Source organism: Agelaius phoeniceus, chromosome 5 (genome assembly GCF_051311805.1).
Source record: "Agelaius phoeniceus isolate bAgePho1 chromosome 5, bAgePho1.hap1, whole genome shotgun sequence".
NCBI classification, from domain to species: Eukaryota; Metazoa; Chordata; class Aves; order Passeriformes; family Icteridae; genus Agelaius; species Agelaius phoeniceus.
In genome coordinates, this window is record NC_135269.1 from 72,509,689 (window position 1) to 72,529,995 (window position 20,307).

At 44.5% G+C, this 20,307-nt stretch overlaps 1 protein-coding gene across 7 annotated transcripts in view; it reads left to right on the forward strand.

The window, feature by feature from the left end:
• FBH1 (F-box DNA helicase 1) overlaps positions 1–20,307 on the forward strand; it is a 44,001-nt gene that overhangs the window by 2,720 nt on the left and 20,974 nt on the right. For all 7 annotated transcript variants that reach the window (XR_013182523.1, XR_013182524.1, XR_013182525.1 and 4 more), the window contains exons 2-8: positions 1,165–1,334; positions 2,705–3,192; positions 8,341–8,471; positions 12,918–13,047; positions 14,095–14,285; positions 17,547–17,642; positions 19,629–19,723. Coding sequence is in view for 4 of the 7 variants with exons in the window: in XM_077179300.1 (XP_077035415.1) it covers positions 1,166–1,334; positions 2,705–3,192; positions 8,341–8,471; positions 12,918–13,047; positions 14,095–14,285; positions 17,547–17,642; positions 19,629–19,723 (1,300 nt within the window). In the remaining 3 variants the exon portion in view is untranslated. The remainder of the gene's footprint in view (positions 1–1,164; positions 1,335–2,704; positions 3,193–8,340; positions 8,472–12,917; positions 13,048–14,094; positions 14,286–17,546; positions 17,643–19,628; positions 19,724–20,307) is intronic.

Genomic DNA, 20,307 nt, shown 5'->3' on the forward strand with positions numbered 1-20,307 from the left:
AATAACTTGTAAAAGCCAATGCATAAATATGAAAGACAATCATTATATTATAATGTTACTGTATTATATATATTTATTATATATTTTATTCTATTTGTGATATAGTTTATTATATTTGTTATATAAAATGGTATATATACAATTATATTGTTATATAAATATATTATACATTTGATATAATCTGTAATATTATGTTGTATTAATATATTGTTAATATTGTATGATATAATATAATAATAACAGTATCATACTAATATAAATAATAGAATTACAATACAATAATATTATAAATAAATGATGTAATATTATTATAATATGATTGTATGTATATATATGATATATTAATAGAGTAATACTATACTTATAATAATTATACAATAATTATACTTAGAATTAAGTATTATAATTATTATAGAATAATTATATTTATACTACGGTAACTTATATATTATATATATTAATATATAATTAATTTATAATATACATTATGTATTTTTTATATATTTATTATATATTAATATATTTATAGTTCGAGGCAGCCACAGCTTCTCTAGGAATTCCTGGTTGGGATGGAATTCCTAACTCGATATACCCCAACTAAATCAAACCCTAAATATCCCAACCAAGCCAGCTCTCAGGTCTCACTCTGCTCTTGCTGAAACCCCGTGGCCTCTCAGAATTCCAGAGTGAAAGCACAGTTCTGGTTTTCCCCTTTGATTTCTGTTTTTTTTCCCCTTTGATTTCTGTTTTTTCCCCTTTGATTTCTGTTTTTTCCCTTTGATTTCTGTTTTTTCCCTTTGATTTCTGTTTTTTTTCCCTTTGATTTCTGTTTTTTTTCCCTTTGATTTCTGTTTTTTTTCCCTTTGATTTCTGTTTTTTTTTTCCCTTTAATTTCTGATTTTTTTTTCCCTTTAATTTCTTAATTTTTTTCCCTTTGATTTCTGTTTTTTTCCCTTTGATTTCTGATGTTTTTTTCCTTGTAATTTCTGATTTTTTTCCCCTTTAATTTCTGATTTTTTTTTCCCCTTTGATTTCTGATTTTTTTTTCCCTTTGATTTCTGATTTTTTTTCCCTTTGATTTCTGTTTTTTTTTCCTTTGATTTCTGTTTTTTTTTCCCCTTGATTTCTGTTTTTCCCTTTGATTGATTCCCGTTGTTCCCTCAGGATGCGGCGCTGCCGGCGGCGGCAGCTCACAGCCCCCGAGTGCGCGGCCCTGGCCCACAGCCCCGAGGGCTCGGCCCCGCTGCGGCAGCCCCTGAGCCTGCCCCGAGGAGGAGGAGGAGGGGGAAACCGGGGCCTTCATCCCATCCACGGCACACGGAGACATCCCAGAGGTACTGCAGGGAATGCTGTGCTGGGAGAGCTGGGAATGCTCCCCTGGAGGAGGGAGGGATCCAGGGAGAGCTTCCAGCACATTGCAGGGGCTCCAGGAGAGCTGCAGAGGGACTGGGGCCAAGGCCTGCAGGGACAGCACCCAGGGAATGGCTCCCAGTGCCAGAGGGCAGCCAGGGATGGGATCTTGGCAATGAGGAATTCCTGGCTGGGCTGGGATTGCCAGAGCAGCTGGGGCTGCCCCTGCATCCCTGCAGTGCCCAAGGAAGGATTGGAGCAGCCTGGGATAGGGGAGGTGTCCCTGGAATGAGCTTGGAGGTCCCTTCCCACCCAAACTGCTCTGGGATCCTGGGATTTGGGACACTCAGAATCCATCCCAAGGGCTTTTTATGGGAAATGGGGAGAGAAAAGAGAGGAGAAGGGAAGGGAGACCCTTCATGGTTTCCTAAGATTCCAAGTGAAGGCCCTGGGTCCATGAATGCCTTGGGGAGGAGATGGATCCAATGTCAGGCTGGGAGAGCTGGGAATGTTCCCCTGGGGAAGGGAGGGATCCAGGGAGAGCTTCCAGCACATTCCAGGGGCTCCAGGAGAGCTGCAGAGGGACTGGGTCCAAGGCCTGCAGGGACAGCACCCAGGGAATGGCTCCCAGTGCCAGAGGGCAGCCAGGGATGGGATCTTGGCAATGAGGAATTCCTGGCTGGGCTGGGATTGCCAGAGCAGCTGGGGCTGCCCCTGCATCCCTGCAAAGCCCAAGGCCAGGCTGGACACTGGGGCTGGAGCAGCCTGGGACACTGGGAGGTGGCCCTGCCATGGCATGGGTGGCACTGCAGGGGCTTTAAGGTTCCTTCCAACCCAACCCATTCCAGGATTCCATTAAAAAGAGTTTCCTTGACCCATTTCCTCTGTGTGAGATTTTGTGATTTTATTCACTTTATTTTTTAAATTTAATTATTTTCTTTTATTTTATTGATTTGTTGCATTTAATTTAATTTTACTTTTTAAAATTTTATATTTTTTTCATTTAATTATTTTCATTTCAATTCTTTATTTTATGTCGGTTTATATATTTATGTTATTTTAATTTTATTTATTTTTTTATTTTCTTTTTTTTTCCCTTTTTTTTTTTTTTTAGATTTCATTTCATTTTATTCCCCAAATCCTGCTGCCTCCACACCTGTGGCTGAGCAGAAAACCCCCCCTGAATCCCTGGGAGATGTGGGATTCAGCCCCATTTTCCTGAGAATTCTGTCTGTACCTGGCTGCCTTCCCAGTGAACATTCCCTGCCCAGGCTGGACGTGCCACCAAAACCCCAAATCCTTCCTCACTCGCTGATTTCCATGGAATTCATTCCCACTTTTCCCCTTCGTGCAGCCGCGGGCCAGCAGAGGAAGATCTCGGATTTCTTTGGGATCCTGAAGTCACCGCAAGTGGGAAGTGCCGGGATGCCGAGCCAGGGGACCAAGGAGGAGCCACTGGACCCCTTTGCCCCTGCACCTCCCGCTCCCTTCAGCCACCCCTCCCTTTCCCTGCATCCCCAGGGCCTGGTGCCACCTCCCAGGGCCCTTTCCAGGAAGAGAAGAATTCCCAAAGCAGAGCAGGATCTCTGGGAGGAGCCCGAGGAGAAGATTGCAGAGCGCAGCGGGATCAAGCAGGAATGGGAGGAGCTGGAGGTGGAGCCGCTCCCTGATCCGCACTACGGGCTCCTGGGCACTCGCAGCTGGCAGGTTCCTCAGGGATCCGTGCATGATCTCCCTCCTGAAGTCCTCAGGAACATTTTTGCTTTCCTGCCAGTGCTGGATCTGTACCAGAACCTGAGCCTGGTGTGTCGCTGCTGGAGGGAGATAATCCGGGATCCACGGGTAAGGAATGCTCTGGGATCATCCCATGGGATCTTCCATGTCACCCTTTGTTCCTTTAAATCCCATCATTCATCCCATGGGATCTTCCATGCCTCCCTTTGTGCCTCTAAATCCCATCATTCGTCCCATGGGATCTTCCATGTCACTCTTTGTGCCTCTAAATCCCATCATTCATCCCATGGGATCTTCCATGTCACTCTTTGTGCCTCTAAATCCCATCATTCTTCCCATGGGATCATCCATGTCACCCTTTGTGCCTCTAAATCCCATCATTCTTCCCATGGCATCATCCATGTCACCCTTTGTGCCTCTAAATCCCATCATTCTTCCCATGGCATCATCCATGTCACCCTTTGGTCCTTTAAATCCCATCATTCTTCCCATGGGATCATCCATGCCTCCCTTTGTTCCTGTAAATCCCATCATTCTTCCCAAAATCCAGGAATTTTTTAGGTCTTCTGCCCTTTTTCTTTGGTCTTCTGGACCAAAAGTTGCTGCCCTATATCCGAGACCTGTGGGTAAGGAATGCTCTGGGATCATCCCATGGGATCATCCATGCCTCTCTTTGTTCCTGTAAATCCCATTATTCTTCCCATGGCATCATCCATGCTCTGCCTTTGTTCCTCTAAATCCCATCATTCTTCCCAAAAATCCGTGAATTTTTAGGTTTCCTGCCATTTTTTTGGACCAAAAGTTGCTGCCCTATATCCAAGATCCACGGGTAAGGAACTCTCTGGGATTATCCCATGGGATCATCCATGCCTTTCTTCGTTCCTTTAAATCCCATCATTCTTCCCAAAATCCAGGAATTTTTAGGTTTCCTGCCATTTTTTTAGACCAAAAGTTGCTGCCCTATATCCAAAATCCAAGATCCAAGGGTAAGGAACACTCTGGGATTATCCCATGGGATCATCCATGCCTCCCTTTGTTCCTTTAAATCCCATCATTCTTCCCATGGAATCTTCCATGTCACCCTTTGTGCTTCTAAATCCCATCATTCTTCCCAAAATCCAGGAATTTTTAGATTTCTTGCCCTTTTTTTTTGGTCTTCTGGACCAAAAGTTGCTGCCCTATATCCGAGATCTGTAGGTCAGGAATGCTCTGGGATTATCCCATGGGATCATCCATGCCTCTCTTTGTTCCTTTAAATCCCATCATTCTTCCCATGGGATCATCCATGCTCTGCCTTTGTTCCTCTAAATCCCATCATTCTTCCCAAAAATCCATGAATTTTTTAGGTTTCCTGCCATTTTTTTGGACCAAAAGTTGCTGCCCTATATCCAAATCTGGGATCCACGGGTAAGGAACTCTCTGGGATCATCCATGTCTCCCTTTCTTCCTTTAAATCCCATCATTCTTCCCAGAATCCAGGAATTTTAGATTTCCTGCCCTTTTTCTTTGGTCTTCTGGACCAAAAGATCCGAGATCCATAGGTAGGAAACACTCTGGGATCATCCCATGGGATCATCCCTGCCTCCCTTTGTTCCTTTAAATCCCATCATTCTTCCCATGGGATCTTCCATGTCACCCTTTGTTCCTCTAAATCCCATCATTCTTCCCAAAATCCAGGAATTTTTAGATTTCTTGCCCTTTTTTTTTGGTCTTCTGGACCAAAAGTTGCTGCCCTATATCCGAGATCTGTGGGTAAGGAACTCTGGGATTATCCCATGGCATCATCCATGCCTCCCTTTGTTCCTCCAAATCCCATCATTCTTCCCATGGCATCATCCATGCTCTGCCTGCCTCCTTGTTCCTTTAAATCCCATCATTCTTCCCAAAATCCATGAATTTTTTAGGTTTCCTGCCATTTTTTTAGACCAAAAGTTGCTGCCCTATATCCAAAATCTGGGATCCACAGGTAAGGAACTCTCTGGGATCATCCCATGGGATCATCCATGTCTCCCTTTGTTCCTTTAAATCCCATCATTCTTCCCAAAAATCCATGAATTTTTAGGTTTCCTGCCATTTTTTTTGACCAAAAGTTGCTGCCCTGTATTCAAAATCTTGGATCCACAGGTAAGGATCACTCTGGGATCATCCCATGGGATCATCCATGCCTGCCTTTGTTCCTCTAAATCCCATCATTCTTCCCAAAATCCAGGAATTTTTAGATTTCTTGCCTTTTTTTCTTTGCTCTTCTGGACCAAAAGTTGCTGCCCTATATCTGAGACCTGTGGGTGAGGAACTCTCTGGGATTATCCCATGGGATCATCCATGTCTCCCTTTGTTCCTTTAAATCCCATTATTCTTCCCATGGCATCATCCATGCTCTGCCTGCCTCTGTTTGTTCCTTTAAATCCCATCATTCTTCCCAAAATCCATGAATTTTTAGGTCTCCTGCCATTTTTTTGGACCAAAAGTTGCTGCCCTATATCCAAATCTGGGATCCACGGGTAAGGAACTCTCTGGGATCATCCCATGGGATCATCCATGTCTCCCTTTGTGCCTCTAAATCCCATCATTCTTCCCAAAATCCGTGAATTTTTTAGGTCTTCTGCCCTTTTTCTTTAGGATTCTGGACCAAAAGATCCGAGATCCATAGGTAGGAAACACTCTGGGATCATCCCATGGGATCATCCATGTCACCCTTTCTTCCTTTAAATCCCATCATTCTTCCCATGGAATCTTCCATGTCACCCTTTGTGCCTCTAAATCCCATCATTCTTCCCAAAATCCATGAATTTTTTAGGTTTCCTGCCATTTTTTTAGACCAAAAGTTGCTGCCCTATATCCAAATCTGGGATCCACGGGTAAGGAACGCTCTGGGATCATCCATGTCTCCCTTTGTTCCTTTAAATCCCATCATTCTTCCCAAAATCCAGGAATTTTAGATTTCCTGCCCTTTTTCTTTGTTCTTCTGGACCAACAGATCTGAGATCCATAGGTAAGGAACTCTCTGGGATTATCCCATGGGATCATCCATGTCTCCCTTTCTTCCTATAAATCCCATCATTCTTCCCACAATCCATGAATTTTTAGATTTCCTGCCTTTTTTTTTGCTCTTCTGGACCAAAAGTGGCAGCCCTATATCCAAAATCCATGTTGGAGCAGCATTCCTTCCCATGCACAGAGAAATGCCCTGGAGGATTCCATGAAATCCCATGGAATTTTGCACAGTTTTCCCTGCAGCCTTTTCTCCTGGCAGCAGTGATCCAGGGAGTTCCTGCAGTGTCCCCAAAGCTCTGGGTGTGCCTGGGGTGCTTTTTGTCACCAAATGGATTTGGAGGAGAGCCCTGGAGCTCTGTTTTGATGGGTTTGGGTTCCTCTGGAATCAAGGCAAACAACAGGCAGGAATGATCCCTAAATCCCACAAAAAATAGCTTGGGAACAGCCAGCACCTCTCCAGGCACTCAGCATTCCCAAAAATCCAGCCCTATTTGCAGGCTTGGAGTATTCCCCCTTTTCCTTTTTTCCCCTTTCCTTTTTTCCCCTTTCCTTTTTTTCCCCCCTTTCCTTTTTTTCCCCCCTTTCCTTTTTTTCCCCCCTTTCCTTTTTTTCCCCCCTTTCCTTTTTTTCCCCCCTTTCCTTTTTTTCCCCCCTTTCCTTTTTTTCCCCCCTTTCCTTTTTTTCCCCCCTTTCCTTTTTTTCCCCCCTTTCCTTTTTTTCCCCCCTTTCCTTTTTTTCCCCCCTTTCCTTTTTTTCCCCCCTTTCCTTTTTTCCCCCCTTTCCTTTTTTCTCCCTTCTTTCCCTTTTTTCTCCCTTCTTTCCCTTTTTTCTCCCTTCTTTCCCTTTTTTCCCCCTTCTTTCCCTTCTTTCTCTCTTTTCCCCTCTCTTTTTTCCTCCCTCTTCTCCCCCCTTTTTCCTCATTCTTTCCCTTTTTTCTCTATTTTTCCCTCCTTTTTTTCCTCCCTTTTTCCCTCCCCTCTTGTTTTCCTTTCCTTTCCCCCCCCTTTCCTTTCCCCCCCTTTCCTTCCCCCCCCTATTTTTTCCCCCTTCCTTTTTCCTCCTTCTTTCCCTTTTTTCTCCCTTTTTCCCTCTCTTTTTTCCTCCCTCTTCTCTCCCATTTTCCTCCTTTTTTTCCCCTTTTTCTCTATTTTTCCCTCCTTTTTTTTTCCCTCTTTTTCCCTCTTTTTCCCTCTTGTTTTCCCCTTCTTTTTTCCCCCCTTCTTTTTTCCCCCCTTCTTTCCCCCCACCCTTTCCTTCTCCCTCTTTCCTTTTCCCCCTCTATTTTTTTCCACCTTCATTTTTCCTCTTTCTTTCCCTTTTTTCTCTATTTTTCCCTCATTTTTTTCCTCTCTTTTCCCCTCTTTTTTCCTCTTCTCTTTTCCCCCTCCTCTTTTTTCCCTCCCTTCCCCCTCTCTTTTCTTTCCCCCCTCTCTTTTCTTTCCCCCCTCTCTTTTCTTTCCCCCCTCTCTTTTCTTTCCCCCCTCTCTTTTCTTTCCCCCCTCTCTTTTCTTTCCCCCCTCTCTTTTTTTCCCCCCTCTCTTTTTTTCCCCCCTCTCTTTTTTTCCCCCCTCTCTTTTTTTCCCCCCTCTCTTTTTTTCCCCCCTCTCTTTTTTTCCCCCCTCTCTTTTTTTCCCCCCTCTCTTTTATTCCCCCCTCTCTTTTTTTCCCCCCTCTCTTTTTTTCCCCCCTCTCTTTTTTTTCCCTCTCTTTTTTTCCCCTCTTTTTTTTCCCCTCTCTTTTTTTTCCCCTCTTTTTTTTCCCCTCTCTTTTTTTTCCCCTCTCTTTTTTTCCCCTCTCTTTTTTTTCCCCTCTCTTTTTTTTCCCCTCTCTTTTTTTTCCCCTCTCTTTTTCCCCCCTCTCTTTTTCCCCCCTCTCTTTCTTTCCTCCCTTTCCCCCCTCTCTTTTTTCCTCCCTTTCTTTTTCCCCCCTCTCTTTTCTTTCCCCCTCTCTTTTCTTTCCCCCTCTCTTTTCTTTCCCCCTCTCTTTTCTTTCCCCCTCTCTTTTCTTTCCCCCTCTCTTTTCTTTCCCCCTCTCTTTTTTCCCTCCTTTTCCCCTCTCTTTTCTTTCCCCCTCTCTTTTTTTCCCCCCTCTCTCCTTTCCTCCCCCCCCCCTCTTTTTCCCCTTTCCCCCTTCCTTCCCCATCTCCCTTTCCCACCCAGCTCCTCTGTGACCCCCATGCCTTTTGGAGCCCCCTGGCTGCTCCCTTTCCCATTTTTGGAGCACCCCGAGGTGCAAGCTGCTGCTCTGTGTTTCCCTCTGCAGTTCATCCCCTGGAAGAAGCTGCACCAGCAGTACCTGAGCAGGGAGCAGTCAGCCCTGCAGAGGGTGGAGCAGCTCCTGCAGCAGTTCAACATAGCCAAGGAGCACCAGGGCTGTGTGCTGGGCTTGGTCAGGTCAGTCCTGCAGATTTTCCTGCCTTTGGGGCTTCTTCCTTTGCATCCTGGCAATTGCCAGCTTTGTCTTCTACATTGGTGGGAGATGTGCAGGAAAATGGGGAGGGAAAAGTGGTTTTGATAGGGAAAAAAAAAAAACAAAAACTACTAAAAAGAAGTACAAAACTTTCCTTTTCTTTTTGTTACCCTGTTTGGACACAAGATGCTGGGACCATGGAATTCCTTAGGTTGGAAAAGGCCTCTGAGACATGGAATCCAACCATTCCCAGCACTGCCACATGCACAGGTGCTGGAACCTGAAATGCAAAGAACCCTCAGGACTTTGGGGCTGTGAGCCAAAGCTCAGAGTTAAACACAAGATTTAATCTCAGACCTTAGAACAAACTTCCAAAGTTAAGAGCTAAAAGTGAGAATGTGGGTTTATCGTTTAGAGCAGAGACACATTAAAATAAATAAAGTTTTAGAGGTTAAGATATAGAAAAAATAAACTAGCAAGGTGGATCCAGCTTCTGGAATCACGGAATCATGGTTTGGATTGGGAAGAGCCTTAAAATTATCCAGTTCCACCCCCTGGGCATGGAATTCCACTGGAGGACACTTGGAGACAGCCAGGAGGAGCTTCCAGGCTGGGAGCTGCATGCAGGAATTTATTCCAGCTCTTGTGGGCCACAAAACTGGGAACTCTTGTCCAAGTGGCTCCTGGCACAGGAATGGGCTGGAAATGCAACTTCCAGCTGCTCAAATTCCATGGAAAACACTGCAGGGATTCATGGGAGCCTCTGCAGCCACCCTGGGGCTGCTTTGGAGCCAGTAGAGGAAATTCCTGCTGGTAAGGGAGAAATAGTGTGCAGCTCCTGTGATGGCAGTGTGTGCAGGAGGAGAGAGGGTTCAAAAATAAAGTAAAATTATTATTAATGGCAGTGTGTGCAGGGGGAGAGAGGGCTTAGCAGTAGAATATAACTGTTATAGAGGCATCAGTGTGTGCAGGGGGAGAGAGGGCTTAGCAGTAGAATATAACTGTTATTGAGGCATCAGTGCGTGCAGGGGGAGAGAGGGTTCAAAAATAAAGTAGAATTATTATTAATGTCAGTGTGTTCAGGTGGGGACAAGATTTAAGAATAATTATGATTGAGGCATCAGTGTGTTCAGGTGAAGAGAAGATTCAAGAAAAATTATTGAGGCATCAGTGTGTTCAGGTGGAGAGCAGATTCAAAAATAAAGTATAATTATTATTAATATGAGTGTGTTCAGGTGGAGAGAAGATTTTAGAATAATTATGATTGGGACATCAGTGTGTTCAGGTGAAGAGAAGATTTAAGAATAAAGTAGAATTATTGTTAATATAAGTGTGTTCAGGTGGAGAGGATTCAAGAATAATTATGATTGAGATATCAGTGTGTTCAGGTGAAGAACAGATTTTAGAATAATTATGATTGGGACATCAGTGTGTTCAGGTGGAGAGCAGATTTAAGAATGAAGTAGAATTATTGTTAATGTAAGTGTGTTCAGGTGGAGAGAAGATTTTAGAATGAAGTATAATTATTATTAATGTCAGTGTGTTCAGGTGGGGAGAAGATTTTAGAATAATTATGATTGGGACATCAGTGTGTTCAGGTGGAGAGCAGATTTAAAAATAAAGTAGAATTATTATCAATGTAAGTGTGTTCAGGTGGAGAGGATTCAAGAAAAATTATTGAGGCATCAGTGTGTTCAGTGAAGAGCAGATTTAAGAATAAAGTAGAATTCTTATTAATGAGTGTGTTCAGGTGGAGAGAAGATTTTACAATAATTATGATTGAGATATCAGTGTGTTCAGGTGGAGAGCAGATTTAAGAATGAAGTAGAATTATTATTAATGAGTGTGTTCAGGTGGAGAGAAGATTTAAGAATAAAGTATAATTATTATTAATATGAGTGTGTTCAGGTGGAGAGAAGATTTAAGAGTAATTATTATTGAGACATCAGTGTGTTCAGGTGAAGAACAGATTTTAGAATAATTATGATTGAGATATCAGTGTGTTCAGGTGGAGAGAAGATTCAAAAATAAAGTATAATTATTAATATGAGTGTGTTCAGGTGGAGAGAAGATTTTAGAATAATTATGATTGGGACATCAGTGTGTTCAGGTGGAGAGCAGATTTAAGAATGAAGTATAATTATTATTAATGTAAGTGTGTTCAGGTGGAGAGAATTCAAGAATAATTATTGAGGCATCAGTGTGTTCAGGTGAAGGGCAGATTTAAGAATGAAGTATAATTATTGTTAATGTCAGTGTGTTCAGGTGGAGAGAAGATTTAAGAATAAAGTAGAATTATTATTAATGAGTGTGTTCAGGTGGAGAGCAAATTTTAGAATAATTATGATTGAGATATCAGTGTGTTCAGGTGGAGAGCAGATTTAAGAATGAAGTAGAATTATTGTTAATGTCAGTGTGTGCAGGTGGAGAGATTTTAGAATAATTATGATTGAGGCATCAGTGTGTTCAAGTGGAGAGCAGATTTAAGAATGAAGTATAATTATTATTAATGAGTGTGTTCAGGTGGAGAGCAGATTTAAGAATAATTATGATTGGGACATCAATGTGTTCAAGTGGAGAGCAGATTTAAGAATGAAGTATAATTATTGTTAATGTCAGTGTGTTCAGGTGGAGAGCAGATTTAAGAATGAAGTAGAATTGTTATTAATATGAGTGTGTTCAGGTGGAGAGCAGATGTAGGCAGTTCATGCACGGTTTGGTTACCAGACCCAAACTCTCTTTTCTTTGCTGCCTTTTCCCCCAAAATTCAGAATGCCAGAGGGTTTGTACTGCAGGAGGCCTCCAAGTCCCTTCAGTGCCCTCTGCCCTGCAGAGCAGGGACCCTCCCTCCCTGCCCAGCCTGCCCAGCCTGCCCAGGCAGCACTCCCAGTCCCCATGTCCTGGTGTCACCTGGAGCAGACACCCCCAGCCCTGCCCAGCAGCTGAGGCAGCACTCCCGGGTCCCCATGTCCTGGTGTCACCTGGAGCAGGGAGCAGACACCCCTGAGCCCTGTCCAGCCTGCCTGAGGCAGCACTCCCGGGTCCCCATGTCCTGGTGTCACCTGGAGCAGGGAGCAGACACCCCTGAGCCCTGCCCAGCAGCTGAGGCAGCACTGCCGGGTCCCCATGTCCTGGTGTCACCTGGAGCAGGGAGCAGACACCCCCGAGCCCTGCCCAGCCTGCCCGAGGCAGCACTCCCAGTCCCCATGTCCTGGTGTCACCTGGAGCAGGGAGCAGACACCCCCGAGCCCTGCCCAGCAGCTGAGGCAGCGCTCCTGGGTCCCCATGTCCTGGTGTCACCTGGAGCTACCAGCAGACACCCCCGAGCCCTGCCCAGCCTGCCCGAGGCAGCACTCCCAGTCCCCCTGTCCTGGTGTCACCTGGAGCAGGGAGCAGACACCCCTGAGTCCTGCCCAGGCTGCCCGAGGCAGCACTCCCAGTCCCCATGTCCTGGTGTCACCTGGAGCAGACACCCCTGAGCCCTGCCCAGCCTGCCCGAGGCAGCACTCCCGGGTCCCCCTGTCCTGGTGTCACCTGGAGCAGACACCCCCGAGCCCTGCCCAGCAGCTGAGGCCCAGCTCTCTGCACCAGCACTGCTGGAGCTTCTGAAGCTTCTCCCAGCCCAGGGCTTGTTCATGGCCCTCCCCAGTGTCCCTTTACACTGACAGCAAACAAAGCACGAAGCCAGGGCTGGACAGGCACCAGGGAGGTGGGGAAATCCCTGTTTGTTGATGGCCTCAGAGCTGTGCATGTGGGCCATGGTTTGGTTTTGCTTCTTGGGCTACATTCAACAAAGAAAAATTTGTAAATAATTCTTATTTGTTAAGATTTTTCGTTTGCTAATTTCAGATATTTTTTTTAATTTTAAGATTTTGTTTTGTTAATGTATTAAAGAGTGTGGTGGGTTTTGGTGTTGGTTAATGATTAATGTGTTTATTTTTTGTTCTGAAACAGGTAAAGTAGGTTTATAACTTGAAAAGGGTATAAAGAAAATTTTATTAATAGTTTCCAGGTTTCTTTTCTCTGTGTGTTTCTCACAGAGGCCTGTCCAGTTTTTAATGGTTGGAAGCTTTGTATCACTTTTTAAAATGTCTCTCATGTAAAACTGTGACAGCAAGTATGATTGGTTGAGTGCAGAAGTCAAAACTGTGCTTGAAGAAGCACCTACAGACACGTGAATGTTTTTAAATTTTCTAAAAGATGGCTATTTGTTAATTTACCATATACAAAGCTAGGTATACACTGATTAGTGTGCAAGGCTCTTTGTGCAGAGGCAATCCCTTCTGACAATTATTAACATTATTTCTGCTGAGTTCAGTGTCTCCCAAAGGGTCCATGATGCCTAACAATGAGCTGTGGCCATTAGCAGAGGTGCTCTGGAGCAGCCACCAGTTCCGGGACAGTAAATCCTCATTATTGCTCCTGCACAGGTTGGTGTCATCCACAGGACCCAAGGTGGATCCCAGCAGGCTCCTCCAGGTTTTGGGAAGTCATCCCCTCTTCCCAAAGGCTCAGTTCTGTGTCCTCAGCAAATTCCCAGATTTACACAGCAAGCCTGGGGTGAGTTGCACTCTTGTTTCTGTTTTGTTTCTTTTATTTCACTCTTATTTCTGGGATTTTTTTAACAAATTCCTGCAGTGTCCCCAAACCCTCTGGATGTGCTTGTGGCGCCTCTTGTCACCAAAGGGATTTGGAGGAAAACCCTGGAGCTCTGTTTTGATGGATTTTGGTTCCTCTGGAATCGAGGCAAACAACAGGCAGGAATGATCCCTAAATCCCACAAACAGTGGCTTGGGAGCAGCCAGCACCTCTCCAGGCACTCAGCATCCCCTGGGATCTGACCTCAGCCCACATTTCTGGGGAGATCCAGGCTCTCCTTCCTGCCATTCCCATCAGTTGGATGGGTAGGGCTGGACAGGATGCAGATCTGGGATGTGCTCCTCCCTTTTTAACCCATCCTACAACTCTGCTGGATTGAGGCCACTCTGCCCTCCTGTACCCCAGACTCCTCCCTCTGTGGGGTTATTTGGGATCATTTGGGCTGACAATGGTGCCTCAGGTTTGGCTTTTTTATGTTTCACATTCTGTGCTGCTTTAGTGTGTGGGTCTGAGCTCCATATTATGGGATGCTGAGCTCTGTGCACAGAGCAGGGAGACAAAACAATTCCTGCTCCAGCTGGGCACCAAGGACAAATGCCCCAAATCTCAGCCCAGGAGCACAAACCCCGTGGGCTGGAGAGAGAAAAACAAGCAGGGTGGGACTGCAGGGGCTAAAGCTGGAATGGGACAATGAACTGCAAGATGCAAATGGAGCAGAACTGATCCCAGGGAGAGACCCCGGGAGCGCTGGTGCATTTTGGGGCCATTTTGGTTCATCTTGGGTGCAGCCCTGGCTGGGCTCTGGTGCTGCCCAAGGTGCATCCATGGAGGAGATCCTTGGAATGAATCCCTGCTTTATTCTGGGACTCTGCCCAGCCTCTGCTCTAGCTCAGATTCTCAAGGCATCAATTTAAGATTTAACAGCTCCTCACTGAATTTTTCCACCTCCTAGTGAGATTTTCCTGGAAGCTCCAAGCTTTTTGCTGTGTTTTCCTTGTCCTTCCCCAGGCAGAGAAGATGTGGGCCACGTTTGCTGTCATGGTGCTGTTCTCTGATGGTGTTGGTGACATCCAGAGGCTCCTGCAGTGTTTCCGGAGCCCCCGCTCAGAGCTGGCCCTGCTGGAGGTCACTGAGGTGCTGCACTGCATGGCCACGCTGCTGCTGGCCATGAGGAACAGGAGCATTCCCATCTCCAACAGGTCAGGAGCTCCCACTCCAGCCCTGGGCACTTCCCACCACCCCAGGGTGCTCCAATCCAGCCTCAGATGTTCCAGGGATGAGGCAGCAGCAGCTGCTCTGGCAATCCCAGCCCAGCCAGGAATTCCTCATTGCCAAGATCCCATCCCTGGCTGCCCTCTGGCACTGGGAGCCATTCCCTGGGTGCTGTCCCTGCAGGCCTTGGCCCCAGTCCCTCTGCAGCTCTCCTGGAGCCCCTGCAGGCCCTGCAAAGAGCTCTGAGGTCTCTCCAACTCTGAGTTTCAGATCCTTCCAGTTCCCAATAGGACATGAGCATTCCCATCTCCACCAAGTCAGGAGTTTCCCATTCCAGCCCTGGGCACTTCCCACCACCCCAGGGTGCTCCAATCCATTCTCAGATGTTCCAGGGATGAGGCCCCTGAAGTTGCTGTGGGAATTCCAGCCCAGCCCAAGAATTCCTTCCCATGATCCCATCCCAAATCTCCCCTTTTTCCAATCTGAAGCCATTCCCTGTGTGCTGCCCCTCCATCCTTTATCCCAAAGTCTCTTTCTTGGGGCCCCTTCAGGCCCTGGCAGGGGCTCTGAGGTCTCTCCAACTCTGAGTTTCAAATCCCTCTGGTTCCCAGCAGAACAGGAGCATTCCCATCTCCAACAGGTCAGGAGTTTCCCATTCCAGCCCTGGGCACTTCCCACCACCCCAGGGTGCTCCAATCCACTCTCAGATGTTCCAGGGATGAGGCAGCTGCAGCTGCTCTGGGAATTCCTTCCCATGATCCCATCCCAAATCTCCCCTTTTTTCCAATATGAAGCCATTCCCTGTGTCCACCCCTTATCCCAAGTCTCTCTCCTGGAGCCCCTTCAGGCCCTGGCAGGAGCTCTGAGGTCTCTCCAACTCTGAGTTTCAGGTCCTTCCAGTTCCCAATAGGACAGGAGCATTCCCATCTCCACCAAGTCAGGAGCTTCCCATTCCAGCCCTGGGCACTTCTCACAATCCCAGGGTGCTCCAATCCAGACTCCGATGTTCCAGGGATGAGGCCCCTGAAGTTTCTCTGGGAATTCCAGCCCAGCCCAAGAATTCCTTCCCATGATCCCATCCCAAATCTCCCCTTTTTCCAATCTGAAGCCATTCCCTGTGTGCTGCCCCTCCATCCTTTATCCCAAAGTCTCTTTCTTGGAGCACCTTTAGGCCCTGGCAGGGGCTCTGAGGTCTCTCCAACTCTGAGTTTCAAATCCCTCTGGTTCCCAGGGGGTTTGGCTCTCCAGCCTGGCCTAGGCAGCTACAGCTCCTCTAGGAGTGTTCATTCCAGTGCTTCTCCCCCTCCCAGCCAGGAATTCCTTCCCAATTTCCCATCTATCCCATCCCTCTGGCATTGCCCTTTATCCTGTCACTCCTTTCAGGATACAATATTCAAAAAACTCCAAATTTTCCCCAAATAAAACCAGGATTTAAAGACTCCTCCTGCTCAGCTATGACAATTTAATGTTGTTAATTCCTCCCCAAAATTGATTTATTTTACTTCATTCCAAGTCGTAGGAGCTCCTTTCCTCATGATCCTTTTGTTCCCCCCCAAAAAAGGGGGATCTGAGCAGAGATTCCTTGAGATTCCTTCAGGACTGCAGTGGGAATAAGGAGGAAGGACACAGGGAAATCCTTCTTGGCAGAAAATCGGGAAGGAACTGGAGTGGAAAATGCAAACAGCCAGGAATTAGATGGCTCTGGAAGCTCTGTGAGCTCTAACCCAGCCTGTGGGACAGGGAAAGGCTCATCCTGAGGGAAACTGGGATGTTTGTTTGGGATGTTAATGATTGATTAACTGCTGGATCAAGTCATTAACCTGCAGGAAATGTGGCAGGTCAAAATCCAGGGATTTTAGCATTTCCATCTCCCTGGACAGGCCAGACCAGAAAAAGTGGGAATTCCTCCTGGGAGTAAGGAGGAAATGTGTCCTGGAGGAATTTCCTGATTGCTCTTTGCAGCAATGAATGAGTCTGAGGGCCCAAATCATGAGGAGAGGCACAGAACCTGTCCTGGAGGGCTGGAAGAAAGGAACAAAACTGCCCTAAAAGAGGGAAAAGCACAGTGGGAAAGCCCTGCTGGAGAATCCAGGTTAATTTTAAACCAATTGTTGTCAGCACAGTTAAAACCAAAGAATCCCTTCTCCCTCTGCAGGGAAAAAGCACCAAGAATCATTACCAGAGCTAAAAACCTCCCCTGAAACCATTCTAGACCAAAAACTGCTTCACCCTAAAGCCCAGATCAGCCCCAGATTCCCTGTGAGGTCCCCAGCCCCAGCCCTGCTGGTAATTGTGGCTCAGGAATTCAGAATTATCCCCTGCACTCTGATCCCAGGGCAGGCTGGCATGGGAGACCTGGAATACAAACCTGGCAGGGCAGAGTTGTTTAAAGATCATTTTCAATTATTCATCACTTCCTGCAGAGCTTGAGGCTTTTTTTTTAATTATCCAAGGTATTGGTGGTGTTTTAAGTGGCTACAGAGGTTTAATTTGTTATTAATTATATATATATTAAAATAGATATAAAAATTATTTTTATGTATATATTATATATATTAACTATATAATATGTATTTTATATAATATATTTTTATAAAATTAATTTATATTTAATATATATAAATAATATATATCTTTATATATGAATATAATATATGTTATATATTATATATATAAATTATATCTATATATACATATAAATATGCATATTAAAATTATTTTTATATTATATATATTAACTATAAGATATATTCTATATAATTATTATATATTATATATAAATAATATATAATATATAATATATAATATATAATATAATACTAATATGCTATACTATAATATATACTACATATATTATATATAAATTATATATATTATATATAAATTATTTTTATATATATTAACTATATAAATATATTTTATATAATTATTATATATTTTATATATATACAAATAATATATATCTTTCTAAATAAATATAATATATACAAATTATATATGTATATATATGAATATATATATAAATATATATAAAATTATTTTTAATATATTAACTATATAAGATATATTTTATACAATTATTATATATTTAATATATAAATAATATATATATTTATAAAGAAATAAAATATATACTATATATTATTAATATAAATATTATAATATATAATTTTATATAATTTTTATATATAATTATTATATATTTCCTATTTCTCAGTAATTCCTGTTTTATCCCTTTTTTTTTCCAGGCTTCACTACAATATTTTCTACTGTCTGTATCTGATGGAAAATGCCTCTGGAATTGTGCAGCATCTGGAAGAAGGAAGAATGGATTCGAGTCCCAGGTGATCCAAGCAGTGCATGCTGAGCAATTCCATGGAGTAAGGAGCAAATATTCCAAATATTGCACAGCAGGAAAGGGTGGAGCTGGATCAGGGGCATAGCTGATCCTGCTGCTCCCCACCTTCCCATGAATTCTCAGAGGAAAATCAGGATTGGGCTTTCCATGTGTAAAATTGGAATTGCTGAGTTTAAATTTGTTCCTGGGTCTGTTTTGGAATCATGGCAGGGTTTGGAATCACCCAGTGCCACCCCTGCCATGGCAGGGTCACCTCCCCCTGTCCCAGGCTGCTCCAGCCCCAGGGTCCAACCTTGGACATTGCAGGGATCAGGGCAGCCCCAGCTGCTCTGGGAATCCCTTCCCAAAATCCCAGCCCAGGCTCCCTCTCCAGGGAATTCCCTCCATTCCCAGCTCTCCCAGCCTGGGATTGGATCCATCCCCACCCCGACTCCTCTCTAGGAAGGGATTTTGGGATCCAGGGGCTTCACTGGGAACCTCAGGACTCCAGGAAGGGTCTCCCTTCCCTTTTCCATCCCCACCTTCCATAAAAATCCCTCGGGATGGATTCTGAGTGTCCCAAATCCCAGAATCCCAGAGCAGTTTGGGTGGGAAGGGACCTCCAACCCCATCCCATTGCAATCCCAGCATCCCAGGCTGCTCCAACATTTCCTTGGACATTGCAGGGATGCAGGGGCAGCCCCAGCTGCTCTGGCAATCCCAGCCCAGCCAGGAATTCCTCATTGCCAAGATCCCATCCCTGGCTGCCCTCTGGCACTGGGAGCCATTCCCTGGGTGCTGTCCCTGCAGGCCTTGGCCCCAGTCCCTCTGCAGCTCTCCTGGAGCCCCTGCAATGTGCTGGAAGCTCTCCCTGGATCCCTCCCTTCTCCAGGGGAACATTCCTGTTGATTTTTGGGGTTTTCTTTTTTGTTTTTGTTAAGGTTGGGATTTAAGTGTTAGAGATGGTATTTTGTGTTTAGGTTTAGATATTTATTATTTTTACTTATATTATAAGTAAAAATAAGCTTTATTATAAGTAAAAATATTAGCTTTATAGTATTTTACTACTAAGTTATGAGATGGTTAACTCTTTTTTATATAAGGTTTTTTTAAGGTTAAACTATTTAATTAAGAAATGATACTTAAATTATTTTTACTTTTAAAATAATATCCAATTATTTGGCATTTGTAATGTGGTCTTTTTTGTCTAATTACAAAGTGTTATTTAAACTCATGAAGAAGAAGGTAAAGAAAAAGGATTAGTTACTGTCTTAGAACTTTTATTTTAGTTTTATATATATTACTATATTTTAAAAGTTTAAACTTTTCTATTTAGTGATATTACAGCCTTCTAATTAAACTACACCCTTGTAATCTCAGTGCTATTGATTAATTTTGGAAGTCTTCTCCACACCTGAGGTGAAATGCAGTGTTCTCATGTGAGCCAGAGTCTCTCAGTACAGAAAGTCTCAAATTCTCAGCATCCAGAGCTCCAACACCTTCCCAGCACTCCCAATAAATAAGGGATTTATTAGTGAGGAATTGAGCACTTCCCTGGCCTGTGGAGATCCAAACTGGGTTCCTTTTCTGCTGCTGGATTGAGTCATTTCATTCCTTATCCTCCCCTGGAGAAAGGGAATGGGATAAGTTCATCCATCACCAAGGTCTAACAGAGATAAAACTGGTTCTAATGAGCTTAAGGTGCCAAATTCATCCTTAAAGCAGAGCTTGGTCCCTCAAAAATATATTTTCCTTTGCTTGTGAGTGATGTTTCCCTTTATTTCCTAAAAATTCTTTCCCAAGACTTCTTATTTTGTCTCCATTATTTTCTTATTCCATGCTTTTCTCCTTTTCCCAATAACCAAGTTGGGATGGGATCAATCTCTCTGGTTTCCCTGTTGATTTCTTTGAACTGGGATGGTTTATTTTAGGCATTTTTAAAGGATTCATTCCTTCCCCACTTGTTGATTGGAATTTTTTCCCTGTTTTTTAGTGGACGGGCTGATGTCAGACTGACCCATGAACAGCAGAGGATTTTGAGTCACAAAATTGAGCCTGGCCAAACAGTGAAAATAATGGCATTTGCAGGTAAGAGCCCAGAATGTTGGAAAAATGCTTGGATAATTCCCAATGTGCTCCTTCCCTCCCCGATCCCCCTGTCTGAGGGATTGTGAGATCCCAAGGGGATCAATTTGTGCCTCTGGGATAACAAATTTAAGGGAAAATCTGCCAAAAATGGAGGCAAAATAAAAACAGGGGAAAGAGGAGTGGGAAAATGTGAAAAAGCCCTTCAGATCCTGAGTTTGGGACAGGAGGAAGGGGAGATGCTCCAGGTGCTGGAGTAGAGATTTCCCTGGAACCCCTGGAGGAGCAGTTCCTGAAGGACTGAGCCCATGGATAAAGGGAGCAGTTCCTGAAGGATTGACCCCATGGATAAAGGGAGCAGTTCCTGAAGGACTGACCCCATGGATAAAGGGAGCAGTTCCTGAAGGATTGACCCCATGGATAAAGGGAACAGTTCCTGAAGGATTGACCCCATGGATAAAGGGATCCAGGCTGGAGCAGTTCCTGAAGGGCTGGACCCACACTGGAGTGGGCAGTTCCAAAGCTGTGCCAGGAAGGTTTGGGTTGGACTTTGGGACAATCCCTCCATACAAAGGCTTATCCAGCCC